Here is a 14,396-nt window from a genome sequence, read left to right as displayed (position 1 = left end):
CTGATCTAAGTCAGGGCACGTGGCTAACTCACAGATTGAACCCTGAAACAACCTCTGGGCTGATCTAAGTCAGGGCATGGCTAACTCACAGATTAAACCCTGAAACAACCTCTGGGCTGATCTAAGTCAGGGAACGGATAACGCACAGATTGAACCCTGAAAATGAGTGAAACAACCTCGGGGCTGATCTAAGTCAGGGAACAGATAACGCCCAGATTGAACCCTGAAACAATAGCCTGTGTACAGCCCCTTCCCACCCCCCCCCCCCCGTTTTTTCCTCGAAGGGGGGAGGGGTGGGAAGCGGCTGTACACAGGCTATGAAACAACCTCTAGACTGATCTAAGCTGATCTAAATCAGGGAAAAGGTAGCAATGATCAAATCGGAATTTTAGTTCGTTTTAAATAAGTTAAAACCTTGAAACAAAGGAGAGTAAACAAAATCTGCTCGCACTTTTTTCAGCTGATTCCAGATATATATATTCCCATATGTTTTTGAATACCTTGCTACATTTTTTATTCAGCAATTTTTACGCTTACTTTCAAATTAGACTCCCAATTTCGTTCATAAATATCACATCCCATTACGTCATGCAAAATATGACATCATATTCGTACTTACGTCATAATCTATTGATAAACATGCTGACTTGGCAATGTTTGCGGCTCGACACGAGCTACTCTTGTGCTATAGCACCGTTATTCAAAAGCATTAGGCCTTACTGGCCAATAAACTAACACTTCTTTCTACAGTTATAATATGTACAAGCAATGTATATAGGCGTAGGTTCTCCATGGCAGTGTGACGGCAGCCATGTTGGATGACAGGAACTTTACGATGGTTTTACGTGTGAAAGAATAGACCAGTTTCGAGTTCCAAATTACCGCTGTGTTCCTTGATTACAGACTTATTTACTCACTACCAGGGTCAGCCTCGAATCAGTATCTAAATATTCACAAATTCCAACGATTTGGTAAAGAATGCACAACTTCAATAATACGGATCCAATAATATATTCAAACTTTTTGAAATTCCATGGACCTTCGCTGGAACGCATGGATATTCTACACAAAATGAAGTCTAACTATGAGCAATAGAGAACTCGAAACTGGAGTATTGGATTGTTTGATTTCACTCAACTGATAAAAGTCTTCGAATCTCATTATCTGCTCCAAATGGTGCTCAAACACTGACCACCATGTGCTGTCAGCCAGAAAGAATTCTATGTGAAAACTTGTGATTCAATTGATGAACATTCCGCACGAGACAGGATATGACATCAAGAGAAACCCGACGATTCCCCAGACTATGGGATTCTATCGTTCTGCCATTCAACATGGCCGCCGTCAGGTGATCATACCTATATGATGAACACCTATATGATCATGATATGTAGAATAATGAATCTAAATACAATGTCATCTTGTTTCCCCATAAGACAAGATACATTGTGGTATATCTTGGGCGCTAACAACAGCACAATGGGAAGGTGTTTGTACCCAAGCTAAACCACAATGCGCTACGCTTTGGACCAATTAGTCGCAGGGCTTACAGAACGCCAAAACAACCAATTTTTTATACTTATCTGGTAATTGCCTTGCACATGCTACAAAGCTCAATGTCTTTACAGTACGCGCACTTTACCATGTGGGATAGTGTCCTATCATTAATATAATTCCCGCGCGCAGAATGAGATTTTTCTGATATATTCACAGTATATATCTATACATAGCTTAGTGCTACAGCACGTATTGTAGCTCTAGATAAGCACTATTCGATTATCGTATATTTGGACGTACACAGTTTTAAATTTCAGCTTTCTAGGAGATTTTTTGACGGCAAAAATGTATGAGTCAGAGAAATGTAATCTCGTTGGTGATGTTGTTGTTGTCGTAATTTTTCTATTTTATTTCTCCTTCTTCTTCTTCTTCTTCTCCTTCTTTCCCTTCCTCCTCCTCCTCTTACTCTCCTTCTTCTTACGTGGTTACAAGACGAAAGCACCAAAAAACCAATCCCAGTAGAGCTTACAAAGTGTACAACAAGTGCACCTTTGATGTTTCTTTGAATGTCGTACTCAAACTCCTCTCGCAAGTAAAAAAAAAAGTCTTATCTCTAAGCATTATCGACATCAAGACCATGGCTTTTACTGAACGGTTTGTAGAAATCCATTTTCTTTTTGCTCTCATCACATGCAACTTCAGCCGATTTACACTAACTCCACGCATGCGTTTTCGTTCGTTTCTTACAAATATCCAAAGCACTGCTGACATTTGTTGTTCAACTTTAAATACAAATTACATTTTCGTACACTTCCTCCATATTGGGCTGCCTTCTCAAAATTCTCTTCAACTTTGGTATCCTGCTAGCTTTTTCCTTTTCAAGATTTTCATTTCCACTGTGCTCTGTAGCTTCTGTTGACGTCGTTAGCCGTGTAATTCCAATACTGTTTTCCTCATCTCCACTCAATTCCAATTCTTCCTTTGAATTTACAAATTCAGTCTCACTACCTTCACCAGTATCCTCTTCACCACTGTATCCATACCCTTCTCCATTCCCACTCGTCCTTTCCGGGTTGAGTTTCCTGGGTATGACCCTCACATTAGCTTGTCCTTCGCTTTCTTCTCTGTGCAGCTTTAAATACTCAAGCTTTGCTATTTTAGTTTTAGTTGGGTATTCTTGAAGATGGTTTTCATCTTCACCTGAGAGTTCTAGTGCTTCAACTTGATTAAGGCTCGACACATCTACACTGGATGCCTCACCGGAATGCTCTCCTTGGTTTGGGTTGATGTCTAAAAAAGTTGTAACACAAAGTGAGTTTGGGATTCACGATCAATAGAGTGCATACTGCATATATCCGTGAAAAAGTTAAATAACAAAATAGTACGAATTAGTGCAAAGCTTTGTAGGTCTACGGTCTACTGAGGTCTACTGAACTTACTAATTTGTGAAATTTTTTCTTATTTCTCACAAAGTTTTTCAGGATTTTAAGGATTCTTAGACAGAACTTTCTTAAGATTCAGATCACACGATCACGCATCTTTGCCAAATTTGTAATTTTTCTCGCGCAAAACCTGGACGCAATAGACCTTTTTATCTTGGGCGTAATGTTTTCCCATTTCAGTCCTCGTGTCATTCCCAAGAGTATCATTTCTTTGTTTAACGGGTGTGCATGAGAAGACGCATGAATATGGATACAACTCTAACAAAGAATCTTATTCTCAAGAGAATGACACATGGTTTGAAATGGGAAAACATTACGCACAAAAAAGAGCTCTGTTTTAGATTTCGTCGCCTCTATCGTGTCCAATTTTAAACGCAAACCATTATAACATCAAAAGCATTCAGTGGCTCTCATTTTAGAAGTGAGTATTACTTCTTACCGATCTTACACGGTCCCACTTCACAGCTGATTCCCTCATCTCTGCATTGGCTACGATAGAAAAATAAAAAAATCATTAGTTACGTGTTTATGAACCCTTGACGCTGGCGTATGCCGCAGTATTTGAGTGCATTGAAGATTTTTCATCGGGTTCTCCTCGCTTACTCCCTCCGCTCCACAAAATTTCCAATTTGATTCGATAGCAGAAGAGCTACTCTATAGAAATGCTTACTTACCATTTATGACAGCCTTTAAAGAATGATTCTCCTCTCGCATATGTCTTGCCTTTGTACGCACATTCTGAAAAATCAATCAATGATTCAGATTATAGGAGGCGGTGTAGCTCAGTTGGTTTGTGCGTGGCCTTCATAAGTAGACGTCCATGGTTCGATCCTCTGGATCTCCACGACTTTCCTCTTCTCCTTGTTTAGCTACAGCTTTTGATTTAACAGATCAAAAAAAGTTTTCCGTGTTTGATACTCTGATCAAAACACGCGGGATGTTGGGAGAACACGAGAGAAGCGTAGGAAACCACGACGCGTAGCGGAGTGGTTTCCAGCTTCTCGAGTGTTATCCCAACATCCCGCGTGTTTTGATCAGAGTATCAAACACAGAAAACTGTTTTTGATTTGTTTTATAAAATAACAAACGCGCGAAAAGATCGAAAAAAAGCAAAGTCTAAGTAAATTCTCCGTACGTGCCGTCTTATTCAAACTGACCAATGAGCGCGCGCGATAGATTAAAAATGACGATAGCGTGTTTTGATACTCTCATCAAACATGGTTTTCGACCAATCCTAGCGCGCGTAGTATCCCAATTATTTTATAAAGTACTCTTAAAATAAAGAATTGGCTGATGGAAAGAAGAGTTAAAGTGCGCAGCGCCGGCTTTCATTGATAGCAGTTAAGTTCTTAACCTGAAGGAACTACCGACGTTAAATATAGGTTTATTGAACGATTTCACATGCGCAAGGACCAAAGATCTGCGCACGTGATCACATGGCTGCGCGCGCGTGATCAATGCTCAGCCAATAAGAATCCTCAAAATGGCATCACGGCACGTGTAAAATGTGACGTGGAATATCTGAAGCAGACTTGACGATACTAACCTATTTCTTCGTAGTGCGGTTTTTTCAGATCCACGTCGATGTTGTTGCTCTCGGGAACGCCTCCAGCAGCAAAACCACGATGATATGTCGAGGGTGAACCCAGCCAGTCGATCACTGTATGCCAATAGAAAACAGAAAGCTTTCACGTATAATGGCTAAGCAGGTAAGGCAATGGGAGATCACAGTAACAGACAGTGGATGGATGGATGGATGGATGGATGGATGGATGGATGGATGGATGGATGGATGGATGGATGGATGGATGGATGGATGGATGGAAGGATGGATGGATGGAAGGATGGATGGATGCACGGACGGACGGACGCACGGACGCACGGACGGATGGATAGATGGATACTACTCACCTGGAGGAGGTAACACAGGCTCCATACATATCTTACACCCGTTATAGCAGCAGAGTAAGCTACCCAAACAATCATCGTTAGAATGGCACATGTCTTTGCACTTGACGTCAACTACTGACAGAAAATCTGGTGGAGGACAAGTATCTTGCCAAAGAAAAAATGATGATCGTTTTTTGATGTTGTGATCCTATGACAAAAAGGAAAAGAGAGACCGCATTAGTTTAAAAGGGACAACCAAACAAAAGTAGAACATCATTACGAAAAAAATTGTTAAAAATACATCTCACAAAGATTAAAGTCACGCACAGGCCTGTTTCAATACGTTCAACACGATGTACGAAAACACATCTCGAATTGCCTAATTGCCTATCTCACAAAACTTATTACAAGGCGTTTGAGTTACATGATGATATATGACTTGTGAATGATGCTACACGATAGTTATTTTCCTGGAGGACAAAATAAAATAATGTGAAGAAGTTGAATTAATCGTTGTTCAAACAAAAATTGGGGGGAAAAAATTTATTATATACTAATCTTCTCATCTTATTTTGTAGCAAAAATCCTAAAGAAAGGTAAACTGAAGCAGTAGGATGGATGCAAGGCTATAGACCAAAGAAAAGAATAGAAAGAAGGGAGAGAAAAGATTCAAATAAATATTGATTTTAGAATGTGGTACTTGCTACGACTTTACTTGAAACTTTACGAAGAGATTTGATGCGAATGGTCAAGAATACACGTATCATGTAATATCTTGTTCTCATTGGACAAAATGCACGCTCATTTCTGCATTTCGATTTGTCCGTACTAGTGGAAAGGCATTGGAATTGACAGTTGAAAATTCCATTCCTGTAGCCGCACGACAACTCGACTATTACAGAAAGTTTTACTCGTGAACGTTGCTCGTGAACTTTGCTCGTGAATGTGAATTTCTCCAATACATCAAAATTTACATATAAGGTTTTGATCCCCGCGCGGAAGAAAGCCTACATCTTCACATTTCTACGAGGAAAAATAGTTGAGTAATAATGAGAAATATGCTAAAATGATGTCGGGTAATAAACTATACATCATCAAAGATTATCATGACATTTATCTATGACGTCTTGAGCCTTTCTAGCATTTTCTTTTTGGCAATCTTCAAGCTCACCTTGGCATATCTGGCTAATTCCTTCAAGGGTTTCAATTACCAACCTTAACGATTAAAGAACTAAGCCTCTTGCGGATAAGTAGCTAATTATCGCGAAGAAACAAATGATCTTGGTATTAGGACTAATAATATTGACACGTATTGATATGATATGCAGCTAATATTAGTGATAAAACTAAATTAATACTTCTTATTGTGGAATAAACAATGTAAAACTATGAAGATATAACTAGCTAAAAACTAGTGTGAGCTGCGTCGGTGTTTCTAATGAAACAGTAATGATGAAATGGTAAATTATACACCGTGAAAAGATGAAAAAACTTACTGACGTTTCGGACGCTAGTCCTTCGTCGGAGTAAAACTATGCATAAGTATAGTGATTTGGATATCGATAGCGCTCAGCTGACCTATTTTATCACTGACAATACCTGATAGTGATATATTTGTACTTGATCTGGAAGCTTAAGATACTTGATGTGGCGACCGGTATCTGGGACACTTTACAGCTGTAATGTGAACTCTGGCTTTTATTTACTAGATCTTAGAAGAAGGAAACGTTTTCTCTATAGCCTTTATTTCTTTCTCGTACGTCATCATTCTAATATGCTTCTCTCCCTTTTTCTCTCATTCTGGTCGCATTCAGGAATGTAATCGCTGAAAAGAGTCTTCACATACAAGGTGTTATCATGGTGATCAAGGCTCGTATTTCGAAAGTGTTGGTCGCCTTAGAGAAAGATGGGTCGTTTTAAACAGGTCTCGACTTACGAGAGAAATGATCTTATGACAGGATAAAGATAAATGAGTGGTCGTTTTAAACAGATCTCGACTTACGAGAGAAATGATCCTATGACAGGACAAAGACTAAAGGAGTGGTCGCTTTAAACAGGTCTCGACTTACGAGAGAAATGATCTTATGACAGGATAAAGATAAATGAGTGGTCGTTTTAAACAGGTCTCGACTTACGAGAGAAATGATCTTATGACAGGATAAAGATAAATGAGTGGTCGCTTTAAGCAGGTCTCGACTAACAAGGGAGGTTTACCTTATTATACAAAATTGGTCAGTTAAAGGATAAAGATAAGAGTGGTCGCTTTAAACAGGTTGATTTTTGAGGGATGATCGGCCTATTGCAGAATATTGATCGATTAAAACAGTTTTCAATAAAAGATAAAGTAGCGGTCGTATTGCACAGTCTCGCCTGATTCTCACATCTTGTAGATCATTACAAACAACATTTGTCAGGTCATTATGGAAGCATCAAGGTCTCGACTCAACCCCCAGGATTGTTGATAGACTTACACCGCTTGTTACACCACTTAATGAACTACAGAACGATAACTTCCTGTTGTAAGATCTGCACGAAGCTGATAAGATCTTGAGGTATTCTATCTTAAATACTACCAATCACTGAATTCTCGTCCGAATTCTCGATAATCTTTGTGGGCGCGGGTTCAAATCCCGTTCAAGACTCAGAATGTGATCGTGAAACACGATATATTGTTATGACTGTAGGTACAAAGTAATATTATGCTCCGGGTGTCTTGATATATATATTCATCCCGATTAGTTTTTGTTGCAATATGTCACTTCATCTTGTAATAAGCCATACCAATAGTGTCTCATAGTCTTAGTATTAAAGATCTAAAGCCCTTCAAATGCGTGTACCACGGAAGGGATTAAGACAAGAATAGAACGTTATCACAGTAATCCTTCTCTATCGAATGGTAAAACTCTATTTATAGGTGTTTTAGCATCGCGTTGATCAGCGTTTAGCCCCATGCTGTTGGCGGGGTGCCGGGTTGCATTTTGACATGTGCGCTGTTGTAGTTGAAGACTTGTTTTTATGATTATAATTGGTACATGACCTTGGCCATGTTTCGCAGGCAGTATTGATAAACAAAGTCTTAAGGAAGTGAATGTTTTTAGTTTAGTGGCTTTATTACTGAATTCGGGCGCGAATTCTGGAATTGAGCTCGTGTTTAGAAGGAAAGATCTGCTCTCTAGGTGTCCGCACTAACAAGGTCTCCACTAACAAGGTGTCACACTAACAAGGTGTCCCCACTAACACGGTGTCCACTCTAACAAGGTGTCCCCACTAACAAGGTGTCCACACTAACACGGTGTCCCCACTAACAAGGTGTCCACACTAACACGGTGTCCCCACTAACAAGATGTCCCCACTAACAAGGTCTCCACTCTAACAAGGTGTCCACATTAACAAGGTGTCCCCACTAACAAGGTATCCGCAGTAACATGGTGTCCACACTAACAAGGTGTCCCCACTAACAAGGTGTTCCCACTAACAAGGTGTCACACTAACAAGGTGTCTCCACTAACAAGGTGTCCCCACTAACAAGGTGTCACACTAACAAGATGTCCACACTAACAAGGTGTCACACCAACAAGGTGTCTCCACTAACAAGGTGTCCGCATTAACAAGGTGTCCACACTAACAAGGTGTCACACTAACAAGGTGTCCACACTAACAAGGTGTCCACACTAACAAGGTGTCCACACTAACAAGGTGTTACACTAACAAGGTGTCACACTAACAAGGTGTTCACACTAACAAGGTGTCCACACTAACAAGGTGTCCACACTAACAAGGTGTCCGCACTAACAAGGTGTCCACATTAACAAGGTGTCCACACTAACAAGGTGTCACACTAACAAGGATGTCCACACTAACAAGGTGTCACACTAACAAGATGTCCAAACTAACAAGGTGTCACACTAACAAGGTGTCCGCACTAACAAGGTGTCCCCACTAACAAGGTGTCCACACTAACAAGGTGTCCTTACTAACAAGGTGTCCACATTAACAAGGTGTCCACACTAACAAGGTGTCACACTAACAAGGTGTCCACACTAACAAGATGTCAAACTAACAAGATGTCCGCACTAACAAGGTCTCCACTAACAAGGTGTCACACTAACAAGGTGTCCCCACTAACAAGGTCTCCACTCTAACAAGGTGTCCCCACTAACAAGGTGTCCACACTAACACGGTGTCCACACTAACAAGGTGTCCACACTAACAAGGTGTCCACACTAACACGGTGTCCCCACTAACAAGGTGTCCACACTAACACGGTGTCCCCACTAACAAGATGTCCCCACTAACAAGGTCTCCACTCTAACAAGGTGTCCACATTAACAAGGTGTCCACACTAACAAGGTGTCCCCACTAACAAGGTGTTCCCACTAACAAGGTGTCACACTAACAAGGTGTCTCCACTAACAAGGTGTCCCCACTAACAAGGTGTCACACTAACAAGATGTCCACACTAACAAGGTGTCACACCAACAAGGTGTCTCCACTAACAAGGTGTCCGCATTAACAAGGTGTCCACACTAACAAGGTGTCACACTAACAAGGTGTCCACACTAACAAGGTGTCACACTAACAAGGTGTCCGCACTAACAAGGTGTTTACACTAACAAGGTGTCCACACTAACAAGGTGTCCACACTAACAAGGTGTCCGCACTAACAAGGTGTCCACATTAACAAGGTGTCCACACTAACAAGGTGTCACACTAACAAGATGTCCACACTAACAAGGTGTCACACTAACAAGATGTCCACACTAACAAGGTGTCACACTAACAAGGTGTCCGCACTAACAAGGTGTCCCCACTAACAAGGTGTCCACACTAACAAGGTGTCCTTACTAACAAGGTGTCCACATTAACAAGGTGTCCACACTAACAAGGTGTCACACTAACAAGGTGTCCGCACTAACAAGGTGTCCACATTAACAAGGTGTCCACACTAACAAGGTGTCACACTAACAAGATGTCCACACTAACAAGGTGTCACACTAACAAGATGTCCACACTAACAAGGTGTCACACTAACAAGGTGTCCGCACTAACAAGGTGTCCCCACTAACAAGGTGTCACACTAACAAGGTGTCCTTACTAACAAGGTGTCCACATTAACAAGGTGTCCACACTAACAAGGTGTCACACTAACAAGGTGTCCACACTAACAAGATGTCACACTAACAAGATGTCCACACTAACAAGGTGTCACACTAGCAAGGTGTCCACATTAACAAGGTGTCCACACTAACAAGGTGTCACACTAACAAGGTGTCCACACTAACAAGGTGTCACACTAGCAAGATGTCCAAACTAACAAGGTGTCACACTAACAAGGTGTCCGCACTAACAAGGTGTCCCCACTAACAAGGTGTCCACACTAACAAGGTGTCCTTACTAACAAGGTGTCCACATTAACAAGGTGTCCACACTAACAAGGTGTCACACTAACAAGGTGTCCACACTAACAAGATGTCAAACTAACAAGATGTCCACACTAACAAGGTGTCACACTAACAAGATGTCTACACTAACAAGGTGTCCACACTAACAAGGTGTCCGCACTAACAAGGTGTCCTTACTAACAAGGTGTCCCACTAACAAAGGTGTCCGCACTAACAAGGTGTCCACAATAACAAGGTGTCCACAATAACAAGGTGTCTACACTAACAAGGTGTCCACACTAACAAGGTGTCACACTAACAAGGTGTCACACTAGCAAGGTGTCTACACTAACAAGGTGTCCACACTAACAAAGGGTCACACTAACAAAGTGTCACACTAGCAAGGTGTCCACACTAACAAGGTGTCACACTAATAAGGTGTCCCCACTAACAAGGTGTCCCCACTAACAAGATATCCGGGTAGCGAGTACCTATAAGTACTAGTGTTACCGTATGCAATGCGTCCTGACTTAGGTCAGCTAAGAGGTTGTTACAGGGTTCAGTAATAACACAGTGTTTGATACAGATAATATACAACTTGCAATTTTACCTCAAATATCTTCCTAAACTTTTCAGTCTTATCAGTCTAAAAGCTAAAATTACAATGAGCCAAGAACGACGCGACAGAAATATCCGTCTTAATTTTGACTGGATTTTTAAAGTAGATAATCTAGAGTTTTGGTTGACGTCTGTCACCAGCATCTCATTTAATGATTAACATCTCAACTCAGTTCGCTTTTTCCAAAGATAACTGTTTGTAAGACCTACGGATTTGTCAAGAAAGTTTTCTATGCTTGTTTTTTTTTCAACGTACGTAGCAACATTTTACACGAAATTGAAGATTTCACTAGATCACTCATTCAAGGTACGTAGGTCACGATAAGAACTTTCCAGTAAAGCAAAACCATTCAGCATGCCTTTATTAGAAGTATGTTTAAGGAGCGCTAACCGAATTATGATGCTAATTTCCGAACACCAAGATGTTTTTGATAAGAATATTACTTTGATATCCCATGTGTTTTTGCCGGTTTAGAAGTCGAACGCTAACCTCAAAAGCAAAAATACGGCGACGTTGGTGTCGACAGAAGGTTTGGTGATATCGGTGAAAACCTTCCTTCAACACGGCGGGGGTAACTATCACACCACACACACTGCCCTTCCACTAAATATCGAGTTTGTATACTTCGCAAATTCTAGTATAAAGTGCAGAGGAATTTTCATCTCGTAAATCCGTAAATATTTCTAAGAGTAAAAGGAAATTGCTGAGGACTTTATGTCTGATATGTGACAGCAAGAATAAACGGAAACATAAGCAGTTTTGAGAGTCATGCAATAGAAAATACGAGTTGTAAGCGTTTGTAGGCAAAAGAAAATGCTATAATTTTTCATGGAATTTAACAGAAAAATATATCATGACATCAGTGTGCCTAGATTCAAAATATTTTTTGCTATTTCCATATGCATTCAAAACAAGAGTGTTCCTCCTTTATTGGTGCATTTTGCATACAGTTAATGGTTTTAGAGAGAATTACAAACTCGTGCGCGCTGTACTAAAAGATCTTATCTAAGATATCTAACAGCTCATATCTGCAATTCATTACCAACGAAAATTCTTAAACCTATAAAAATATAAAAGCTAAAGATTTGTAGTTTTAAAGCAAAATTATCACATTCGAACGATCCTCTGGTAAGCATGTTGAGATGTTGCTAAGTTTCTAGCTGTGGATCGAATGTTGACCTTGAACCAAACGAGTTGTACACGTTTTTTGGCAAAAGTTACACCGGCTATTTCTATGAAGGATTGGAAAAAATTAAAATAACCTCATACTTACCTTGAAATGTGCTTTCGCTAAGCTTTTTCCAGTGGTGTATCGACTGTGAAAGGCAAGGAAAGCTATAGCGAGAAAAAGAAGTCTCTCTGCCATTATGCTCCAAATCGTAGTCGGCAACTATTTGAAGGAAAAACACTTTTGAAAATCTTCGGTAATCTGGTACAAAGCTTCCAAGCTCTTCTTTAGTAATCTGTGATATTTTCCAAGAATTATTTTCAACCACAAAAAAATTCACTTTACTTCTTGCTTCTGAGGTCTAAATGCATCTGAAGATACAAGCTGATGTCAAGTTTATTTATATATTTTTGGCTGTGATGTTATCTGGGTTGACCCAAGCATAGCACTGATCGAGTTTCACATGCTAATAAAAACCTTAATCTCTCAGAAATGACTTCCCATTCAGAAAATGGGGGTGTCGTTTACATCACCGAGACATAACGCTTTAAAAAACATGCATATCGAGTTGAATTTCCTTTTCCAAGGAATTCTTGGTATCTTGACAATATTTTTTTAAAGCTCTTTGGATATCTAAGCAAGTGTGGCCAATACACCAATACCGGTTCTCTCTAGGGGTCTTGTCAAGGGAATGTGACGTCAGCTTTATAAATATTTGCTCAACTTCAAATTTGATTAGCCTCCAAAATAGACAACTGGGTTTGGACAAGTTGTTTATATGGTGCTAATACTCCCGATATAAGCACGTTCGATGGCTATTGATCCTATATATGGCAATTTTGGAGTGTCTATTTTTGTACGTGGCAAACATTATCGTATTTTGGTGCGATGAGGCGCTATGTGGGATCAATATTTTGAATGCTGGGGCTTGAAGGCGACAAAAACTCAAAACGTGGAAATATTTTCTCCAAAAGCTCAGATAATGACGGGGAGGGGGGTGGGGGGTGAGGTTAAGGCAAGCTACCAAATGCAGTGAAGCTGAGAAAGGTGTTATTACAAGTTCAAATATTTAGGATGGTATTAGGATTAACAATGACATCGTTCTGTTGAACCCTGAACGTCATGCACAGATGGAACACCTATGACTCATTGCTAAACTTTCCAAATACTTCAAAAAGATTAGTTTGTCCACGAACTGAATCCCTTTCATCCATCAAAATAATATCTTTGGACAAATACATTCATAAAAACCAAATTGGGGGAGTAAAGGACCACCGATGCGTTGGTCGATGAAAACTAAATCGCGACTAAACTAATAAATATCAATCTTCCCACTAAATACTGGCTATTAACGGTTTAAAAACGAATTAAAACGCAACATTATTAAGATACCACGCTAAATATTAAGTAAAAATATCTTAAATGACCACATTGACTTTGTTCAACAATTTAGAACTTAATTTTTATGTAAGGAATTTATTTATTTATTTTTATGTATAGGAATTGTTGCTGATAATTGTCTCGTACTGAAAGAAAGAGTCCCCAGCTGATAGGAATTTAATTAGTGATGTTTTCTAATTTCGTTGACAAATTGTTGATATCAATTTGATGAATTACTGAATAATTTGATTGGATTGTTTTTTTATATTCTCGTCAGTAGTTAGAAGGTAATGATAGTCAAGATGATAAAGGAGCTTGAACAACGTAGATTATTAGATAAGCTTACTGACAAACATGATACAAAATAGTTGAATTTTTTCTCAATTGACGGGATTTTCATTACCCTTAGAATTTAAAAAACTCGTAAAATGTTTAAACGAAATTTTATCGCCCAAAAATAGACACACTGATACTGTTGTTTAGTTCTGAGGAAAGAAGATTAACGATAAAATATTCAAAATTGGATTCTTGGGATAGAATGGATTTGTGGTCCATTTTTAGCGACTGCCTGAGGAAACAGACGTTTAATACCTCAAAGAAAATACCCCGAGGTACGAAAAAGTGACAAGATTAGAATGATACTATAATCACAGTTCAATTTCCAGTCAATTTGATCAAAACCTACCAAGTTTTGTAGCTGCGAAAGATAACGTATATTACATCGAACCAATCAAGTCAACGAGGAAGTATGACTCACCGTTTCATGTGTTTATTTTATCGAAATAGACCTCAGAGAATCAATCGAAGTAACTCATGTTTTCCCTCCCATTTCAGAACACGTGTCATTCCCTAGAGCATCATTTCTTCATTTCATGGTTGTGTATGAGAAGACACATGAGTATGGATACAACTCAAACAAAGAATCTTATTCTCCAGAGAATGCCACGTGGTCTAAAATGGGAAAACATCACGCCCAAGGTAAAGATATCTATTGCATCAGTTTAGCCATTAATTTCACG

The 14,396-nt window shown here is 39.6% G+C and overlaps 1 protein-coding gene across 1 annotated transcript; it reads right to left on the bottom strand.

The window, feature by feature from the left end:
* Nucleotides 1–487: 487 nt before the first annotated feature.
* On the bottom strand, nt 488–12,548 carry LOC116290523 (uncharacterized). Its single transcript, XM_089029732.1, has 6 exons — nt 12,103–12,548; nt 4,851–5,037; nt 4,486–4,599; nt 3,614–3,677; nt 3,379–3,428; nt 488–2,787 (listed from the first exon to the last, which is right to left on the bottom strand). The coding sequence occupies exons 1-6, from the start codon at nt 12,193–12,195 to the stop codon at nt 2,282–2,284; spliced, it is 1,014 nt and encodes a 337-aa protein (XP_088885858.1). The 5' UTR covers nt 12,196–12,548; the 3' UTR covers nt 488–2,281.
* Between the last annotated feature and the right edge of the window lie 1,848 nt (nt 12,549–14,396).

This window comes from Actinia tenebrosa, unplaced genomic scaffold, assembly GCF_029948245.1.
Source record: "Actinia tenebrosa isolate PJP-AT-01 unplaced genomic scaffold, QUT_ActTen_1.0 PGA_scaffold14__42_contigs__length_11649687, whole genome shotgun sequence".
NCBI classification, from domain to species: Eukaryota; Metazoa; Cnidaria; class Anthozoa; order Actiniaria; family Actiniidae; genus Actinia; species Actinia tenebrosa.
Note: the sequence above shows the minus strand (reverse complement) of the source record. Positions and strands in the feature narration are given on the sequence as shown.

Bases quoted from the DNA above. Each gene is read 5' to 3' on its own strand.
- LOC116290523 (XM_089029732.1), bottom strand. From the start codon at position 12,195: ATGGCAGAGAGACTTCTTTTTCTCGCTATAGCTTTCCTTGCCTTTCAC. The intron at 5,038-12,102 runs GTAAGTATGAGG...TTTTTGTCATAG, and splicing joins TAGCGAAAGCACATTTCAAG to GATCACAACATCAAAAAACG. The intron at 3,678-4,485 runs GTTAGTATCGTC...TTGATTTTTCAG, and splicing joins ACCGCACTACGAAGAAATAG to AATGTGCGTACAAAGGCAAG.